Source organism: Mesocricetus auratus, unplaced genomic scaffold (assembly GCF_017639785.1).
Source record: "Mesocricetus auratus isolate SY011 unplaced genomic scaffold, BCM_Maur_2.0 Super-Scaffold_100011, whole genome shotgun sequence".
NCBI classification, from domain to species: Eukaryota; Metazoa; Chordata; class Mammalia; order Rodentia; family Cricetidae; genus Mesocricetus; species Mesocricetus auratus.
The window spans coordinates 44,094,692-44,114,035 of record NW_024429195.1 but is presented as its reverse complement, the minus strand read 5'-3'; the positions used below and the strand labels follow the sequence as shown (position 1 = coordinate 44,114,035).

The window sequence follows — 19,344 nt, the reverse complement described above, 5'->3', positions numbered from 1 at the left end:
AGACATCCTCCTGCCCCTGCCTCCCGACTGCTGGGATTAATGCGTTTCTCCAGGAGAGAACCGAACCTCCGCCGCCCTAAATCGTCCATTCCTAAATAAAATCAACTGGGGATTTAGCACAGGCCACTTCCCTGCAACGGCGCAAACGCAGGCAGGCCCGGGGACATTCGCCGTAAATTCGCGTCTCGTTGCGTTGGAAAAGGGAACACCGGGACACCGTTGGAGACAGCTGTCGGGGTCAAGGCCACGGCCGGACGGCTGCAGCCAGGCGGGGCGTGCGTGCTCTCCGGAATCCGCAGCCTTATTTAGGTGGCGGCGTCACCGTCACACCCGGGAAGAGAAGCTGCTCGGCCCGCTAAAGGAAGTGCAGGGTCCGCGCGCCTGACCCGGAAGTGCTTGCCGTGCCCGCCCCCTGCACTCTGCTTCCTCCTGCAACAGGCGTGGGTCACGCTCTCGCTCGCTCTCTCGCTCGCTCTCTTTCCGCCGCCATCTTGGTTCCGCGTCCTCCGCACAGTGAGTGCCGCCGGCCCCTCTGCCCTCCATCCGGACCCATCCTCCTTCGCGGCGAGCCCGGCGGCCCCGGGGGTGTAGTCAGGGAGCGCGGGCGGCTGTGTGGGTCTCGGAGCTCCGGCTCGTCCGTCCCCGGGGCTGCGGACGGAGCGGGGCCGCGGGGGCTAGGCAGCGGCGGAGGGAAGGGCTGCGTGCGGGCCGTGCCCGGAGTTGAGGCGCGGGGACTCGCCGCGGTGTTAGCCGCGGAGGGCGGGTGCGTCCGTCCGCCCCAGGGAAGGGCTTCGCGGGGATCCCGAGCGGCGGCGGGGTCACGGCCTTGGAGAGTGCGTCCTGTGGCCAAGGTGGCACTGATGGTTCCCTGTGCTCTCCCTGCTCTCGGAAGTGATCGGGAGAGTCCGGGAGTCCCCGGAGGAGCGGGGTGCCCGTTAGGACGGGAGGGGACCAGGTCAGGGAGCGTCGGCCGTCTGCTAAGTGAAGCGGCTCAGAAGGGAGCTCACGGCCGTGTCACCGTCACACGCTATTTCCAGTCGCTTTGGGGGGCTGTCTCCCGAGCTCTGTGTGTACCCCTGGTTTGTTTGGGGGGACTGTCTCCCGGGCACTGTGTACCCTGGTTTGTGCAGATACTTTTCAGAATGCTTGACCCGGTGCCGGGCAGGTGAACTCACCCCAGTTAATTCGGGCTTCCTGTTTGTTCCCTTCAGAAATGCCTGGTGAAGCCACTGAAACCGTCCCTGCTACCGAGCAGGAGCTGCCACAGCCTCAGGCTGAGACAGGTAGGCGCCCATAGTTCTCTTGTTCGTTAAAACTCATCCTAGAGCCTTTTGGTGGGTAAGGTGACAAATACGTTTCTGCCTTTGGAGTTAACTGACTTTTTAAAGATTTTTTTTTAATGGGGTTGTAGCTTTGGTACAGATTTTTAACTGCTGTCTGACCAGCGCCGGGAGAACTCATTAGAGGAAGAGAATAAAAAGTTGTATCTTTAAAGTTTATGGGCAGGTTCCCTGGCTTGCTTTGTGAGTTACACCAGGTGCTTGAAGAAAGAGCTCATCTGTGGAATCTACACATCATATAGGAAACCTGAGTAGGGCAGGGGGCTGGATGGTTCTGGTCTGTTTGTTACAACTGGGGGGCAAGAGGTAGGCCCAGGAGACCTGAGCTTTGGTGAACTTCTGGCCAGCGTCGTGAGGTTTTAGATAGCCATGATTGGCACCGAGCCTTTAGTCACATGTCTGAAAGAGATATGCGTGTCCTACCAAGAGCCCCAGCCTAGGTTGGTTAACTTGGGAATGCTCTGAAACTTGTAGTGTATACTGGGATATTTCCATCCTATGGAACCCAAGGCCGAAATAAGTAGTTGTGATTTTTCAGCCAAAATAGAATGCAGTGTGAAGACAGACTTGAATGCTGGCTAACGCTTTTTCTTAGGAAGCTTGAAAGAATGAAACGTTCTTCTAGAGACACTTCTACAGGACTAAATGAGGGGGTGTCTTAAGAATACGCCCTCTACTTGGTTTTAATGGGATGCTCTTTAATTGTTACTCAACAGTTTTTTCTGTTGTCCTTTGTATGTACTTTACTTAGAATCATTAAAGTCCTTCCTCCCCACCTGTCTGATTCTAGCAGCTGAGGGGATTAGTTCAGCTGCCAGGCCAGAAAGGAGGTGGGTGCCCTGATCTGGGGAATGGGCAGTAGGGGGAAGGAATGGTCTTTCAGGGTGTGCAACTCAGGGCTAAACCAGAGTTAAATTGATGTTTTGCAAATGTGGAGGCTGCAATTTACATGAATTTAGAAATTCTGGCTGCAGCTTTAACATTTCTTATTTCTAAAACAGTCCTTAGTATTATAAGTAACTCTGAGCCTACACGTTAGGTATGGAAGGTATGCCCATGTGTCTGTGACTGTGATTAACCTTACTGGAGTGAATTAAGACAGTAAGTCAGGGCATGTTACGGTATAAAAGCAAGTGATGTGGACCTTAATCGTACCATTAGGTCCAGTAAAATATTCCATATTTTAGATTCCAGTTAGCATGTTTGGAAGTACTTGCATTACAATTAGAAGGCTTTGGCTACCAATTCTCCCAGAAAGACTGGTCCAGCCACCCACCTCCTTGTCCTGTAAGAACGTGGGAATAAACTGGTTGAGTGACTTGTGAGATTGGGTGCTGTGGACTGATTTGTTATTATTTCGTCACCCAGGTATTTGTCGTTTGCTTATTCTTTGATTTAATAGTGTTGTCTCAAGTGGCAGAGCCTCCCTCCCTTTAGGAATCTTTTCAATGCCAAGCAGTGGCCTTTTTAGGTGGAGTCACATGCTTGCCTACATCAAGGGGTAGGAGCCTGTGTATTTTTATTATTACTATAATTTGTAATTATCTTCTAAAGTGTTGTTAGATTCATGATGTAATTCCTACCCTGCCCCTCCTTGGGTCCTAATTAATTTGAGTTACTGTGTCCGAAGAACCAATCTTACTGAAACTGGGGAAGAGTGTGGTTGTATACACCACTTCTGGTTGAGACTTGGTGTTCAATATTTGGTATTGAATGTTGAAGAGTTTCAGGTATAATAGAACTGAGTTAGGATAGGTATATCATTTCTAAGATTCCAACATAATCAGATCCCACTCTTGGCTTAGCAGAAGCCTAAAGGTATGTAAAAGATACTCCTCTCTCCCTTATTTAGACTCCTCGTTGTTAACACTGCTCAGGTGTGGTAGCTTATCTTTAATCCTGGCAGAGATAGAGGCGGGCTACACAGTGAGGCCCTGTCTAAAAACAATATTAGGAATCTGTCGATTTTGTGAAGGAACAAGGAAGAAGGCATGTTCTCAATCCACTCCAGTTTGGTGGGTAGTGACATGAGCTATATTTAGGAAGCTGAGGCAGGAGAACTGTAAATTAAAGGCCAGCCTAAGGGTGGGACCTCTCAAAGAGAGGGCTATGGTTATAGTAATTTTGCCTGTCGTGTGTGAAGCACTAGGCTTAATCCCCAGTAACAGAAGGAGGGTGTGGGCCTATGCTCCCCATTTAGACATGAGCTAGTCTTACACTATTTGCCCCACCTTAAAATAGTTGGTTTATTTTTGTAGAACTTGGGAAATGTGGGAAACGAAGAGGTCGTCCACTTAATCACTGAAATATGTACAGGGAAAGTTGATACTGCTTGTCACTCTTTTCTAATCCAGTGTGGTGACCTTCGTTCTCAGATTCAAACCTCCATTGTTTCCTTTGAGCATGTTACCAACTTGGGCTGCACAAACTCACCTTTTCCCTCCCCTCCCTTTATCTCCTTTTTTATTTTGGTTTTTATTTTTGCTTTTCTCCAGCTGTGCTTCCTATGTCTTCAGCCCTGAATGCTACTGCTGCTTTAGGGCAGCCTGGACCTCCCCTTCCTTGCTCCCTGGCCTCCCAACAGAGCCCTCTAGTAACTGCTAATCAGCCTTCCCCGTTCCCTTCGCCTAGTGTTTCCTCAGCCCCTTTTGAAATCCCTTTTCCCCAGCCCTCTTGTGATACTGAACCTCTGGGAGCTGCCCCTCACCCTCCAGCTTTCCTGCCACACCTGATAGGGCCTCCCATCTCCCCCGCTGCCCTAGCTTTGGCCTCTCCCGTGATAGGTCCAGCTCAGAAAGGTGCCCGGTCCTCTTCAGCCCCCTTGTCTCTGGTTGCGGTGGCTCCACACTCGGTTCAGAAGAGTTCTGTATCTGCTTCCGCTAGTCAAGTTCCCTGTCAGGTATTCCCAAATCTGAAAGACACTGCCCCAAGTCCTCCAGATGTCGTCGGTGTTTTTCCTTCCTCCCCTGAAACCTCCCTGGCCTATGTTCCACCTGGATTAGCACCCTGTCCTCAGACACTATCCATCACTCCTACTGTCACTTCTCCAGTCAAGGGCATCCCCATTTCCTCAGCCCCGATGCCACAAAATGTGCTGAGCCTTAACCTAAAGAGACCTGTTGGTTCCCTTGCTCAAAGCACTGTGGCTCCCAACGTCCTCCCGGGGAGCCCCCCCTTCTCCGGGCTCACAGCTTCCACCTTCACGTTGCAGTTCTTCGGGATCTCCTTCCCCTGCCCAGCCTTTGCCTCAGTCAGGCCCTCCAGTGAGCACTGCCATTTCTGTAGATGGTTCTACCGCTGAGGCATCTTGTCCATCTGAGAGGTCTGTCATTCCCCCCCCTTCCTTCCGTCCAGGCAGGACTCTTTCCCTCCAGACATGAGCTGCTTGCTGACTCTGTGGCAGCTCTGTCAGTGAGGGCTCCAGCTTCTGCCCCAGCTCCGCCTCTTGGCAAAGGCACCTCTGCTCTTACTGGTGGACTCTGCGGCCCTCCCAGCTCCTCAGCTGTAGCTACTACTCCATTATGTCCTACAGCGTCTCTCACTCCCAAAGGTTCTAATGCCACCCAGCAGCCTTTGGTGACTCAGATTCCTGCTTCTCAAAACACTGTCTTAAAAGAAATTCCCGTCTCAGGTGTTGGAGCCGAGCAGCCTGCTGTGGATGACTCCTCCTCCCTTTCTCTTGCCCCTTGCGTGTCTCCTCCAGTTTCATCGGATGAAGACCCAACCTCCCCTACTGTCTCATCTGTAGCACCTGCTGCTCACGAGCAGTTTCCTGCTCCTCCGCTATCAGCTACTCTAGGTGTACCGGTTTCTCTGCCGGCCACTGAAGACCTGAAAAATCTCCCTGCTCCAGTATTGATAAATGTAGGTGCCCCTGTTTCTCCACCCCAGGCAGGACACCCTGCCAGAAGAGACCCCACTCTGCTGCCCTTGTCCCTGATAGCGCATACAGAGTCTTCCTCTCCTCAGAGTGCGTCTTCTGTGGAGGAGTGTGCCCCTCTAGTGAAGATGGCTGTTGCTAGGAGTTCTTCCCCAGGAGCTGACACCTCAGCTGCGATTGTCAGGACGGGCCCTGCCAGCCTGCCTCCCAAACACTCTGTCACTGTCCCAGCAGTGGCTCCGGGTCTCTTAGAGTCTTGTGGTCCTGAAGAGCTGTCTTCCAGAACTGCCCGAGGAACCTCTCCTGCGGCGTCCACTACTGCCACCTCAGCTCTGATTCCTCTAGCCTCTGAAGGCTGTCCTCTGGCTCCATCTTTGGCTTTTACCCCCCAAAATGGTTCTGTTTCTATGACTGCTGTGGCATTGGCCCCTGAGATTTCCAAGTCTGTTTCCTTTCCTGCCTCTCCCCCGACTGGGATTTCTTTTTCTGGTGCAAAGGAAGGTGATGGTCTTTCCTCTGTGGCATCTCTGCCCTCGTTTCCTGAAGGGCACCCTGAAGATTCTGGTGCTCATCCAGCTAGTTTTCCATCTTTAGAGACTGATGTCTCTCCTCGGACAAAAGGGCCTTCCCCTAAGAAGAGCTCTGCTCTGCCAGGTGTTTCTCCTGCGGGTCTGTTGTCTCCTCTTTCTACACCTGAGCCTTCCTTCCTTCCTGGGGCTAGTCCTTCTCCCATTCCTCCGTCCTCCAAGGGGGCCCCTGTTGCCCCGACAGAGACTTCTGTGTCCCCCCAAAAGGCCCCAGCAACCTCATTCCTCAAAGATGCCCCCACTGTCCCAGCAGAAATTCCTCTTTTTCTCCAAAAGACCATAGACTCTACAGCTTCCAAACTGGACTTGGTAACCCGGCCCCCCAATGTGCCCCCTGTTGTACCAGATATGACTCCCTTGTCTCCCAAAAAAACGCCAGCAGCTCCAGTTCCCAAAGATACTTCAGCAACCCTGTCACTTGAGAGTGGCCCAGCTGCGACTAATTTACCTCCCCAAAAGGCCCCTACAGCCCCATCTCCTACTGGAACCCCCATTGCTCCTACTGATAGTTACCCCTCCCTCGAAAATGCACCAGCAACTGCAACCCCCAAAGAGACTTTAGTAGCCTCACCTCCCAAAGTTGCCACAACTATCCCAGCTGTGTCTTCTCCCTCCTCAGAAAAGACTCCAAAATCAATATCCCCTAAGGGCACCCCAGATAAGCCCTCCAAAAAGGCACCTGTAGCTTCCAAAGTGTCAGCACCCAAGTTCCCCACAGAGGCTCCATGTGTACCTCCCTCCCCACCAAAGCCTACAGCAATTGAAGCAATCAGTGAGCCTCTAACAGGCCCGGATTCCCCCAAAGGTGCTCCTGCTGCCCTAGCTGAGGGTCCTTCCTTCCCTACAAGGGCTCCCAAAACTGCAGCCCCCAAAGAAACTCCACCCGAAGGGGTCACAGCTGTGCCACTAGAAATATCCCCCTCCCCAAAAAAGACCTCAAAAACCATAGCCTCTGATGAATGTGCAACCTCATCTTCCAAAAGGTCCCCCGGAAGTACAGCCCCCAAAGAAACTCCAACCCCTGCAGACAGGGTAACCACTACATCATTGGAGATTCTTCCTGCCCCTAAAAAGGCCCCCAAAACTGCAGCTCCCAAAGAAACTCTAGCAACCCCAACTGTAGGGGTCACAGCTGTGCCACTGGAGGTTTCTCCCGCACCCAAAAAGGCCTCAAAAACTGCAGCCCCCAAGGAAAACTCAGCCCCATCCCCAAAAAAGTCCCCCAAGACTCCCAAAGAAACTCCAACCCCACCTTCGAAAGGGGTCACCACTGTTCCCCTGGAGATTCCTCCCCCCCTAAAGGCTCCCAAAACTGCAGCCCAGAAACAGGTTTCTGTGACCCCATCTCCCAAAGATGCCCCTGCTACCTTAGCTGAGAGTCCTGCCTCCCTTAAAACTGCAGCTCCCAAAGAAGCTCCAGCAACCCCATCTCCCGAAGGCAACACAGCTATGCCACTACAGATTGCTCCCTCACCCAAAAAGGCCCCCAAAGAAAATTCAGCAAAGTCATCCCCCAAAAAGCCACCCAAAACTGCAACCCCCAAAGAACCTCCAATCACATCTTCTGAAGGGGTCACCACTGCACCTCTGGAAATTTCTTCCCCCAGAAAGGCCCCCAAAACTGAAGCTCCCAAAGAAACTCCAGCAGCTCCATCTCCCAAAGGCAGTCCAGCTGTGCCACTAGAGATTGCTCCCTCCCCCAAAAAGACCTCAAAAACAGCAGCCCCCAAGGAAACTTCAGCACTGTCACCCCCCAAAAGATCCCCCAAAACTGCAGCCCCCAAAGAAACTTCAACTCAATCTTCTGAAGGGGTCACAACTGCAACACAACAGGAGATTCCTCCTTCCCCCCAACTGCAGCCCCCAAACAGGTTCCTATGAACCCATCTCCTAAAGGTGCCCCTGCTACCTTAGCTGAGAGTCCTGCCTCCCCAAAAAAGGCCCCCAAAGAAACCTTGGCAACTCCATGCCCCCAAAGGACCTCCAAAACAGCAGCCCCCAAGGAAACTCCAGCAACCCCAATTCCCGAAGCTGTGCCACTGGGAACTCCTCCCTGCCCCCCAAAAGCCTCAAAAACTGCAACTCCCAAAGAAACTAAAGCAATGTCATCCCCCCAAAAGTCCTCCAAAACAGCAGCCCCCAAAGAAACAACAGCCCCATCTTCTAAAAGGGATGTAGTTGCACCACCAGAGACCGCTGTGTCCCCCAGAAAGGCCCCTAAGATGTCAGGCCCCAAAGAAACACCCACAGTCCCATCTCCTGAAGGGGTCACAGCTGGGCCACCAGATATTCCATCATCTCCCAAAAAAGCCCCCAAAACGGCAGCCCCCAAAGAAACATCTAAAAAGCTCCCCCAAACTGCAGGTCCTAAAGAAACTCCAGCAAAACTTTCTCCCTCCCCCAAAAAGACCTCAAAAACAGCAGCCCCCAAAGAAATTTCAACTTCATCTTCTAAAGGAGTCGCTACTGTATCACTGGAAACTGATTCCTTTCCCCAGAAGGCCGCTAAAGCGGGACCCAAAGAAGCACCAGCAGTGTCCCCTGAAGGGGTCACCACTGCACCTCAGGAGAATTCTCCCACCCCGCAGAAGGCCTCAGCAACTGTGGCCTCCAGAGCCATCCCTGCGGACACACAGGAGGTTGCTGTCTCCCCCTGTTCCCATAAGAAGGCCCCAATGCCTGTAGCTCTCACAGAGGCTCTATCAGCCCTGCCCCCCAGTGCTTCCCCAACTGTGATTCCTCCCTCTCCCTCAAAGAATCCAAAAACGCCATCCAAAAAGGCACCAAGAACTTCAGCCCCTAAGGAATTTCCAACAAATCCATCTCTTGAAGTTGTCACCACTTCACTGCCAGAGGTGGCTCCCTCTCTGCAAAAGACCCCAGCAACCACAGCTTCCAAGGAGGATTCAGTAACCCTAGCTGCTCCTGTCTCCTCCAAAAAGGCCCCAGCAACATTAGCTCCAAGAGAGGCCACCACAGTGCCATCTCCTAAAAAGGCCCCTGCATCTGAGACTTCCAAAGAGATTTCAACAACTCCATCTCCCAAAGCGACCCCTGCTATCTCTTCTGTGGCTCCTGTCTTCCCCAAAGAGGCACCAGCCCCCAAGGAAACCTTTGAATCTTCAACCCCCAAAAGGGCCTCTGCTCTCCCAGTTATGACTCTTCCCTCTCTTAAAGAGGTTCCCATTCTCTCGCCCATCAACCCTTCTGCCCCTAAAGACACCCTTACTTCCCCAGTATCAGCCACATGTAGCACAGGGTCTGTTAGCCTTCAGGCATCTGAAAAGCTCCCAGCAAAGCAAGATCCTACAGCTCTCAAAGAGGTACTTGTTACACCCTCTCCAGAAAGTGCATTGGCCATCACTGCTTCCATTCAAAAAGGCCCAAGAGCCAAGAACTTGTGCTCAGATCCCTCTGCTAAGAAAGATAGCAAAGGCTCCCTTCCTGACTCTTCAAAAACTGTTTGCCCTACAAAAGATGGTGATTGTCCTCATTTCCCACAGGGTCCCGTGAGGGCTTCTCCTGGGTCTCAGGTAGCTACCCCTCTGGCAGCAGTTAGCTCTGACAAAGCCCATCCTGAAGTGGGGTCAGCGTCTGTGCTTCCAAGGCCTACCCCACCAGCTTCCCTGACTCTTGCTCCCTCCCCAGTCCCCCCTCTGCTTCCTAAACAGCCATTTCTTCAGCCCTCACCTGGGTCAGTGCTGGAATCAGCCTCTAAGCTCCCAGTCCCTGCTGAGGAGGATGAACTGCCGCCTCTGATTCCCCCGGAAGCCGTCTCTGGGGGAGTGCCTTTCCAGCCGGTGCTCGTCAGCATGCCCACCCCTAAACCTGCTGGGATCCCCGCCCCAGCCCCCTCTGCCAAGCAGCCTGTTCTGAAGGACAACAAGGGTATTTGCCTTGGTTTGCTGTGTGCATGGCGTGTTGCCCACACCCCTCTGGGGGCTGCCCACAATACTAACTAGGATGCGTCGCTTTGTACAGTGCGTCTGCTTGAGTGTGGGCATAGTACATAATGTAGAAACTAGGAATATGGAACTAAATCTTGGTTTCTGTCATCTCAGATGATAATCTGTGTCTTATGTACCCTGATCCAGCCTAAGCCCTGGACCTAACCTTCCTTTTTGGTATAACTGAGCTGATAGTGAAAACCAAGACCTACCAGGCCTTTAATTCACTCAGTTCTTACCACATCACTAACCTTGTCCCTGGGCCTGGAGTTTGCTAAATAAACAAACAAACAAATGGGGGTCTGGAAGCTGTCTTTTTAAAACTCTTTTGTTTTACTTTTTAGACTTAGTAACTGCCAGTTGCCCAGGGACTTCCTTTTAAAAATGTAGAACCTGTTTTTCCTGAGAATGGTGTGGTGTCTGCTTTCCTCCCCATTCAGTAGAATTGACTGGTGCTTGGCCTTTCGGTTGAAAGAAAGCTGAGATACGTGAATTGTATTGGGAGTGGTGGATCGTGGGTCTGTCTAATTGAGATGAGAACTGAACTTAACAGGGGGAGGGGCTTTCCAGAGATGGGTTCGATTCTGTCGGTGAGTCACTTGAAAGGCAGAAGCGTGTGTGCACAGCTGCTTCTGACCTCCCAACCCCACTTAGTAATTTATCAAAAGATGCCTTTTGTCTCAACATTTTGGAATTACATGGATGCTTGGTGTTTGTGCCAAGAAATGAAGGCCTTAAGAGAAAGGCAGCAGTTACTGCACATAAACTGCCTAGCTATGTCTGGTGACTGTTGGAGGCCTCGGGCTGAGTCATGGAAGGCAATTAAGTTTTGTAAGGCCTTGCATAGAGCAGCAATAGCTAGTTCAGTCTTCAGTTAGTTCAGTCATGCTATGATGAAATGCCACTTCTTAAATTCTACTGCTGAAAATAATAAAAGTTATCTGTCATCTTAGGATCGGGAACAGAGTCTGACAGTGATGAATCAGTACCAGAGCTCGAGGAACAAGACTCCACACAGACAACCACACAACAAGCCCAGGTAATGTGTTCTCTTAATTTACAGACAAGTATGGTGGCCAGTACCTATAATCTCAGCACTTTGAAGGCTGAGGCAGAAGTGTTGAAAGTTCAAAGTCAACCTGGGTGAGGGTCTGGAGAACCAAGACTGATTGTAGCAGACGTGACCATGGGAACTATGAATCTTGTAAGACAAACCACATGGAAACAAGCATCCTGAACATTGGGTCTGTTGTGCTCAAAACTCTTGTCTTTTTAGCTGGCGGCAGCAGCTGAAATCGATGAAGAGCCGGTCAGTAAAGCAAAACAGAGTCGGAGTGAAAAGAAGGCAAGGAAGGTAAGATGAAGCTATAACTGAGGGTTGGAGTTCTAGAGTGCTGCATACAAAGTGCCAGCACTGGAGACACTGGGTGGAAGGATTAAGCTGTAAGGGCAAGTCTAAAGCTAGATTAGGTTACATGAGACTGTCTTCCCCCAAAACAGGCATCTGTGGTTACAACTCTTGGTCAGTTGCTACAGCTAAAACCACTCAACTGGTCTTTGCTGATATAACTTTAACCCAGGAACAATCCACTGTGGATGTTGAATGTGGTGGTAATATTTTTTTCTTAAGCTTCTTTCTAAAGTTAAAAATGTAATGTCCTTTTCTCTTCTTTAGGCTATGTCCAAACTGGGTCTTCGACAGGTTACAGGGGTTACTAGAGTCACTATCCGGAAATCCAAAAATATCCTCTTCGTCATCACAAAACCAGATGTCTACAAGAGCCCAGCTTCAGACACCTACATAGTTTTTGGAGAGGCCAAGGTTGGTGACTCTTCGGTGATGTGTTCATGACTAGTGTTGCTGTTATTTAGGGTCAGTAGGACTTGGAATTGCAGATGTTGAGCCCCTTCTCACAGTTAGGATACCAAAAGTCTTTAGACACCACTAGCTTACTTTTTACAGTGAGTCCAAAGTGAGGGCAAATACTCTATTAACAAAGCAATATATAGCCTAAGATGCATTTTTATTCATGTCTGTTCTCTACTCTGTAGATTGAAGATTTGTCTCAGCAAGCACAGTTAGCAGCTGCTGAGAAATTCAAAGTTCAAGGTGAAGCCGTTTCAAATATTCAGGAAAACACTCAGACTCCAACCGTACAAGAGGAGAGCGAGGAGGAAGAGGTATGCCACAAAATATTGTGAACTTTACTTAATTGCAGTTGTTTGTGATGGCATATTTTGCTCCAAACACTACTGGAGTTGTTCTTTATTAAGACTCCTCTCCCCCTCCTGTAGGTTGATGAAACAGGTGTGGAAGTTAAGGACATAGAGCTGGTCATGTCACAAGCAAATGTGTCAAGAGCAAAGGCAGTCCGAGCCCTGAAAAACAACAGTAATGATATTGTAAATGCTATTATGGTAAGTAGCCGGTCTGTTCTTTACCTCCTGCGCTCTGTTGTGTGCAGGGACACGTGGGTGGGAGGCTTCATTCCAAAGCCTGCGGTGCCTTAGAGTGTAGTGACTGAGTCTTACGATGCCTATAAATGCCTCTAATTGTCTTTCTCCCCCTTTTACAGGAATTAACGATGTAACTGTTTGACAGCAAGGATGTTCCCCTTCTCCCACCCCACCCCCTTTTTGGCGTTTCAAAAGTGGAACTACAGCTTGGTTTGAAATTTGTACTGTTTCTATCACTAATAAAGTTATGGCTTCTTGTTGGATGAACTCAGTAGGTGCTTGATCTTTTCCCAGATGTGTTTCTAAAGCCATCAACGTGAGCTTTTAGGGTTGATTAGAATTAAATTGATTTAAAGCACTGGACCTGGCTGGGGAGTAGTGGTGCATGGCTTTAGCCCCTGCAGAGGCAGGCAGATCTCTTGAGTTTGAGGTCAGCCTGGTCTACAGAGCTATAGGTGTATGGCGTTTGTCACATCAGTACTGGACTTCTCTCCACCTTCTCCCCCATCCTCCTAAACTCTCACCATATTGAACTTCTGAGATTCTGTTTATACTTATTCAATTTTTATTTTATGAGTGTTTTATCTGTGCGCCACTTGCAGTGCCTGGTGAGATCATAAGAGGATGTCTGATCTGGACCTGGGGTTACAGGTGTGGGTGCTGGGAATAGAATCTGGGTCCTCTGAAAGAACCGTCTGTGAGTCACCTGTTTACCCTGCAGTTTCTTGAAAATACCACTGAATGTTCTTTACAGATTATATCCCATGCTCTTTTCCTTTGGTTTTATGAGGCTGGCTTCAAACTCAACATGACCCTCTTTGTACCTGTCAGCTCTCTGCCTCTGCAATCTGTGGCTTCTTTAATCTGTAACATTCTGGTGTGTGATCTGAGAGTTCACATCAAAATTACAATGGGGATAAAAGGGCTGGGCAATAGAGGCACTCTGGGAGGCAGAGAGAGGCAGGTGGAGTTCAAGGCCAGCCAGGGCTACACAGAGAAACCCTGTGTGGAGCTGGGAGGTGGAGGTGCATTTTAGCCAACTATATCCACATAATTTGTGAGCTTGTTAAACACCAGCTTTTGTGTGAAGACAAAAGCATGCCCAAATGCATTTCTGGAGGTAACAGACTGACAACATCAATTTCTTGGTTATGTGAATTATCAATTTTAAATATGCATGTAGGAAAGGGCATTGGATTCACTAGAACTCGGGTGAGGTAATGGGAAACAAACTTGGGTTTCTGCAGGTGCCACGAGTGGTCCTATGGGATGAGCCCTCTCGGTAGCCCCTTGCTTGTTCTGATGCAGGCTTTCACTGCAGTCTTCAATGAATGACCTGGATCTTACTCTGCATCTAAAAATCAAAATTCTCTCTCTTAAGCCTTCTGAGTACTGGGATTATCTTAGAACTTGAACCAACAAGCCTAAAAGGATTTGTCCTTTTGAGAGATTCACTCTGTAAGCCCAGGCTGGCCTCCAGCTCCCAGCAGTCCAACTTATTGGGGTTTTTTTTTAAGTGGTTCCAACTTTATAGCCTTGGCTGGCCTGGAAGTGACAAGTCTGGCTTCAAAATGCCCCCCAAATACTGGGATTAAAGATGTGCTGGCCAGGCGGTGGTGGTGCATGCCTTTAATCCCAGCACTTGGGAGGCAGACGCAGGCGGATCTTTGTGAGTTCAAGGCCAGCCTGGTCTACAGAGTGAGTTCCAGGACAGCCAGAGATACACAGAAAAAACCCTGTCTTGAGAGAAAAAAAAAAGATGTCTACCATGTCCAGTGTTTTTTATTTTTTGAGACAGGGTCCCTCACTCAACCTGGAGAACATGAATTTGGTTAGGATAGCTGGCCACCAAGCCCCAAGGATCCTTCTGTCACTGTCTCCTTAGGACTAGGGTCACAGACACTGCTTCATCTGAACCTAAGCCGTCATTCCTAATGTGGCAAGCACTTTACCAACTGAGCCGCCTCTCGGCCTCCTATAGTTTTTTTCCTATGCTATAAACTTTAAGAGTATACATGCTCTTAAAGGTGATACTTGAGCACAATGATAAAGTTAGAGTCCCCAGTGACGTTTAAGAGTTGAATTAAGGAAAAAAATGGAAGCACCTCCCCCTTACTCTGGCTGTCTTTGTCTCCCTAACAAAGGGCTTGGCTCTGTGTTTTTGTTTTGTTTTTAATTGAACAGCATAGAAAGCATCACATAGGATAAGAATGGGGGACATGTTCAAGACAGGGATTTTACCAACATCTTTAGCAGAATTTTAACAAGGGACTGATTGACTCCAACTGGCCAAGATAACAAATCCTAAGCAGCTGAAAAACTGTTTCAGCATGCACGGTGGGTATTCATTTAATAAACTAGCTTCCAGTCTGTGCTGTTTCAGGCAAATGAGTATCATAGCACCCATGTACACATGAAGTACTCATGGATAGGGAAGAGTGTATGAGTTTAAGATTAAAACTATGTATTAGTTTAGGCTGTAAAAGTTGATTACATGGGAAATCCAAGGCAAGTAAGGTTGTTTGTTACATTGTGCTCTTAAAGGTAGGTTAAAAGGCTGAGTACAGTACAGTCTTATGATCAATAGTTAAGTGACCTCAAGGTGTTTTGTTGTAAGGTCCAGTAAAAGTCTTGCTGGGCAGTGATGATGAATGCCTTTAATCCCAGCACTCGGGAGGCCAAGGCAGGCGGATTTAGGCCAGCTTGCTCAACAAAGCTACACAGAAACCCTGTCTCAAGAAACAAAAAAGTTCCAGTCTCAGGAATTTTTTGGGTTTTGTTTTGTTTTTCAAGGCAGATGAGGCATTGCCACAGAGATAATGCATGCTGCCTTGCAAGAATATTTTTTCAATATTTTTCTTTGATGTTAAACCATTTAAAGCCTCTTTTGTAGAAAGTCTTGCTATATGGGCCCATAATTATAGACCGTAGAACTATCAGATCAAACTGGGCATTGGTGGTGCACATCTTTAATCCCAGCACTCGGGAGGCAGAGGCAGGTGGATCTCTGTGAGTTCAAGGCCAGCTTGGTCTACATAGCGAGTTCCAGGACAGCCTCCAAAACAATACAGAGAAACCCTGTCTCGGAAAACAAAACAAAAAAAGCTATCAAATCAAACCTCAGAATATAAGAAAGCTCAAATAAGGAACAGTTTTCTGTTAACTGTCAAATAGATATTTGTAAATTGTAGGAAAATAAAGATGAAGCGCAGGAAAGAACAACTTGCTACAACTTGGGTCACATCAGCTGATGGTTGAGACTACAGCCAAAGTCTAATGTGAAATCCATTGAGATGGAATTAGGAAAGACTAAAGGAATAGGGGAAGGGAGTAGACCTGCATCTTCAAAAGTGTCTCATGAGAACTTTTGATAAGGGAAAAACTCCCAGAAATTAGGGTTGAAGTCTTCTAAATGTTATCTTCTAGTCTTCCTCTATTTTCAATTCATCTCATATTTTGTTACATTAATCTTTCTAGAATGTTTTTCAAAACTTAATTAGCATCTAATTGTTAGAGAAATCAAATACAGTTGGCCTACTATTCAGCACCATTGTTTAGCCTACTTGGTAATCTTTTGTGGTATTGGGGGTTGAACCTAGTTCAGGCATACTGAACTAGCACTCTTCTTATACACAGCTGTGACGCTGACCAGTTAGTCCCGGAAGACCCTGAATCTGATTCTCTAGCCTCAGCCTGTGATTAAGGCCTGTACTACCTGTGACTTTGTTTTTGAGACAGGGTTTCTCTGTGTAGCTTCAGAGGCTGTCCTGGAACTCTGTAGACCAGCTAGCTTCGAACTCACAGAGATCCACCTTCCTTCTTAACTGTGATAATTTACCTAGGCTCTGGGGGCCACAGACACAGGCCAGAGTTACTGCTTACAGACCAAACGTAGCTCATCTGCCATCAGTTTTGATTCAATGTGAGTAATGACTTATTACTTTTAATGGTTGGGAAGGCAGGGTTTGTAATCCCAGCCCTGGAGAGACAGAGATAGGCAGATCTTTGAGTTCAAGGCCAATGTGATTTACCCTGTCTTGGGGGGGGGAGCAATACAACTTATTGGTAGAGTGCTTAACATGTACAAAATCCTGTGTTCAATACCCAATGCAAAAAAATAGGATTTAAAACTGGGGATGTTTAGCCCAGTGGTAGAATGTTTGCCTACCGTGTACAACATCCCTGGTTAAGGGCTGTGGATTTAGTTGGGAAGTGGAGAGCTTGTCTAGTTCTAGTTCCTGAGTTTAATTTCCTGGATTTTTGTTTTCTGCAGTCTCATGTATTCGAGGCTGTCCCCACGCTCACTCACTCACCTGATGAAGACCTTGAACTCCTGCTTTCACTGTCCACAGGCTGGGATCCCCCATGCTCAGTTCACCATGAGGGTGGGTGGTGGTTTTCATTTTAATCCTCTTTATGGATATGGGTGTTTTATCTGCATGTATGTCTTTAAATCACTTGTATGTCTGATGTCCTCAGAGGCTAGAAGAGGGTATTAGATGCCCTAGAGCTGGAGTTACAGATGGCTATTAGTCACTATGGGGGCTCTCGGGATTGAACCTGCTTCTATGGAAGAGCAGACAGTGCTCTTAACTGCTGTGCCATCTCTCCAGGCCCCAAAATTCCTATTTCAAACAGTACATTATGCCTAGAAATTCAATGTCCACCTGGTAACATAGCAAGATTGGTTTTTTAAAAGTTCACACTTCAGCATCCTTAAGTAGCTTTATTGAAGCTAGATGAAGTGGTGCATATCTTTAATCCTACTACTTAGGAGTTCCAAGGACAGCCTGGTCTACAGGAGTCCCAGGACAGCCAGGGCTACACAGAGAAACCTTGTCTCAAAAAAAAACAAAAGTGTATGTATAGATGTATACTATATTAAAGCATAGCCTCACTGGCATCATGCTATCTTCACAGTACTATAGCAGGGTTGAAAAGTTAAAATAGAAAGAAATTTTGACACAATCTTTTTTTTTTTTTTTGATTTTTTTCAAGATAGGGTTTCTCTGTATTGTTTTGGAGCCTGTCCTGGAACTCGCTCGGTAGACTATGCTTGGTCTCGAACTCAGAAATCCACCTGCCTCTGCCTCCTGAGTGCTGTGATAAAGGTGTGCACCACCACCGCCTGGCTGCGTTGACACAATCTTATAGCTCAAGTTGATGTTAAACTTGCAGTGTAGCCAAAGTTGGCCTGAGCCTGATCCTCCTTCGTCTACCTCTTGAATACTGGGATTACACGTATGCCACTACACATACATCAAAGGCAGAACTTCCTGAATTTCTGCCAATGATCACAGAACAAATTTTCACACTACCTGGGTTTGTATAATAGGTATATAAATTAATACAAATTAAACATTTATTGATATCAATTTTTTCAAACAGTTCTTTGGTATACATGTAATTTTAGTTTATAAAGACTAAGGCAATCTTGCATGCTAATGAGATGGTTATTTCTCATGCAATCTTGGGGTGCTGGAGAGATTGCTCAGGCAGTAGAGAACCTAGTTCCTTCCCAACACTAGTGGGCAGCCCACAATTGCCTGTAACTCCAATCTGAGGGCACGTGACACCCTCTTCTGGCCTCTGAAGGCAACTCTACTCATGTACACAATTAAATTCTTTGGGGGTATTAGGTGGAGACAGGGTCTCTCTCACAGACCTGAACTTACTATGTAGAAAAGGGAGTCATGAACTCTCAGAGCTGTTCTGGGATTAAAGGTATGCACCACTATACTTGGCAAAATTTATTTATTTTTTATTTTTTATTTTTTTTGGTTTTTCAAGACCGGGTTTCTCTGTGGCTTTGGAGGCTGTGCTGGAACTAGCTCTTGTAGACCAGCCTGGTCTCGAACACACAGAGATCTGCCTGTCTCTGCCTCCCAAATGCTGGGATTAAAGGCGTGCACCACCACCGCCTGGCCACTTTTTTTTTTTTTTTTAATTTTATGTGGCTGGAGAGATGGTTCAGTGGTTAAGAGCACTTGCAGAGACTCCAGGTCCAGGGGATCCTACGCCCTCCTCTGGCCTCCACAGACATTGCATTCACACTGTGCACATAGATACATAAATGCAGGCAAATCACCCATACATATTTTAAATTATATGATTTATGTGAGAGACTTTTTTTTTTTTTTTTTGGTTTTTCGAGACAGGGTTTCTCTGTGGCTTTGGAGGCTGTCGTGGAACTCGCTTGGTAGTCCAGGCTGGTCTCGAACTCACAGAGATCTGCCTGCCGTGAGAGACATTTTATGTGTTGAGTGTTTATATACATGTTGGTGTCCACAAGGACCACAGGCATATCTAGTGGTTGTGAGCTTCTTGACATAGGTGTTGGGAACTTGGGGAATTTATAAAAGCCATATATTCTCTTAACAGCTGAGCCATTTCCCCAAACCCCTCAAATTTAAACTTCTTCTGGGCAGTGGTGGCACTCGCCTTTAATCCCAAGCACTTGAAATGCAGAGGCAGGCGGACCTCTGAGTTCAGGCCAGGCTGGTGTAGAGAGTGAGTTCCAGGAAAACCAGGACTACACAGAGAAACCCTGTCTCAAAAAACAAAACAAAACAAACACACACACACACACACACACACACACACACACACACACACACACACACACATTAATCACAGCATTCTCTGTGAGTTCGAGACCAGCTTGGTCTACAAGAGCTAGTTCCAGGACAGCCTCCACGACCACAGACAAACCTTCTCAAAAAAAAAAAAACAAAAAAACAAAACAAAACAAAAACCAACAATAAAGAACACTGCTGGGGGCTGGAGAGATGGCTCAGAGGTTAAGAGCACTGACTGCTCTTCCAGAGGTCCTGAGTTCAATTCCCAGCAACCACATGGTGGCTTACAACCATCTACAATTCAATCTGGTGCCCTCTCCTGGCAGAACACTGTATATGTAATAAATAAATAAATCTTTAAAAAAAAAAACACTGCATTCTATCACATGCAGTAGTCTCAAATCTGAGCTAAAGTAATGAGGCAGTATTTGTTGAGACCCTGCCTCATGAAGTCACTGACAGTGCACGGTGTACAGGCTGGGTTAGGAAGCAAGGCTGCAGGCTCCTTTCCCTTGACTGGGTAAGGTTCTTAGAATCGCATTATTTCAGTTAGCC

The 19,344-nt window shown here is 47.9% G+C and overlaps 3 protein-coding genes across 3 annotated transcripts; all 3 read left to right on the top strand.

Moving 5' to 3' along the window:
• Positions 1–367: 367 nt before the first annotated feature.
• On the top strand, positions 368–12,478 carry LOC101829818 (nascent polypeptide-associated complex subunit alpha). Its single transcript, XM_005079735.4, has 8 exons — positions 368–513; positions 1,212–1,283; positions 10,708–10,793; positions 11,031–11,108; positions 11,430–11,576; positions 11,807–11,935; positions 12,050–12,172; positions 12,331–12,478. Exons 2-8 carry the CDS (start codon positions 1,214–1,216, stop codon positions 12,343–12,345), a joined length of 648 nt encoding a protein of 215 aa, XP_005079792.1. The 5' UTR covers positions 368–513; positions 1,212–1,213; the 3' UTR covers positions 12,346–12,478.
• LOC106021920 (nascent polypeptide-associated complex subunit alpha, muscle-specific form-like) lies at positions 1,292–4,641 on the top strand. Its single transcript, XM_040754722.1, has one exon. The coding sequence runs from the start codon at positions 3,847–3,849 to the stop codon at positions 4,639–4,641; it is 795 nt and encodes a 264-aa protein (XP_040610656.1). The 5' UTR covers positions 1,292–3,846.
• On the top strand, positions 4,626–7,825 carry LOC121143248 (nascent polypeptide-associated complex subunit alpha, muscle-specific form-like). The gene has a single exon (XM_040754719.1). It carries the CDS (start codon positions 4,626–4,628, stop codon positions 7,686–7,688), a length of 3,063 nt encoding a protein of 1,020 aa, XP_040610653.1. The 3' UTR covers positions 7,689–7,825.
• Positions 12,479–19,344: the final 6,866 nt, after the last annotated feature.

Coding starts and splice junctions, on each gene's coding strand:
- LOC101829818 (XM_005079735.4), top strand. CDS start 1,214: ATGCCTGGTGAAGCCACTGAAACCGTCCCTGCTACCGAGCAGGAGCTG. Junction 1,284..10,707: donor ACAGCCTCAGGCTGAGACAG/GTAGGCGCCCAT, acceptor CTGTCATCTTAG/GATCGGGAACAGAGTCTGAC. Junction 11,109..11,429: donor GTGAAAAGAAGGCAAGGAAG/GTAAGATGAAGC, acceptor TCTCTTCTTTAG/GCTATGTCCAAACTGGGTCT.
- LOC106021920 (XM_040754722.1), top strand. CDS start 3,847: ATGTCTTCAGCCCTGAATGCTACTGCTGCTTTAGGGCAGCCTGGACCT.
- LOC121143248 (XM_040754719.1), top strand. CDS start 4,626: ATGGTTCTACCGCTGAGGCATCTTGTCCATCTGAGAGGTCTGTCATTC.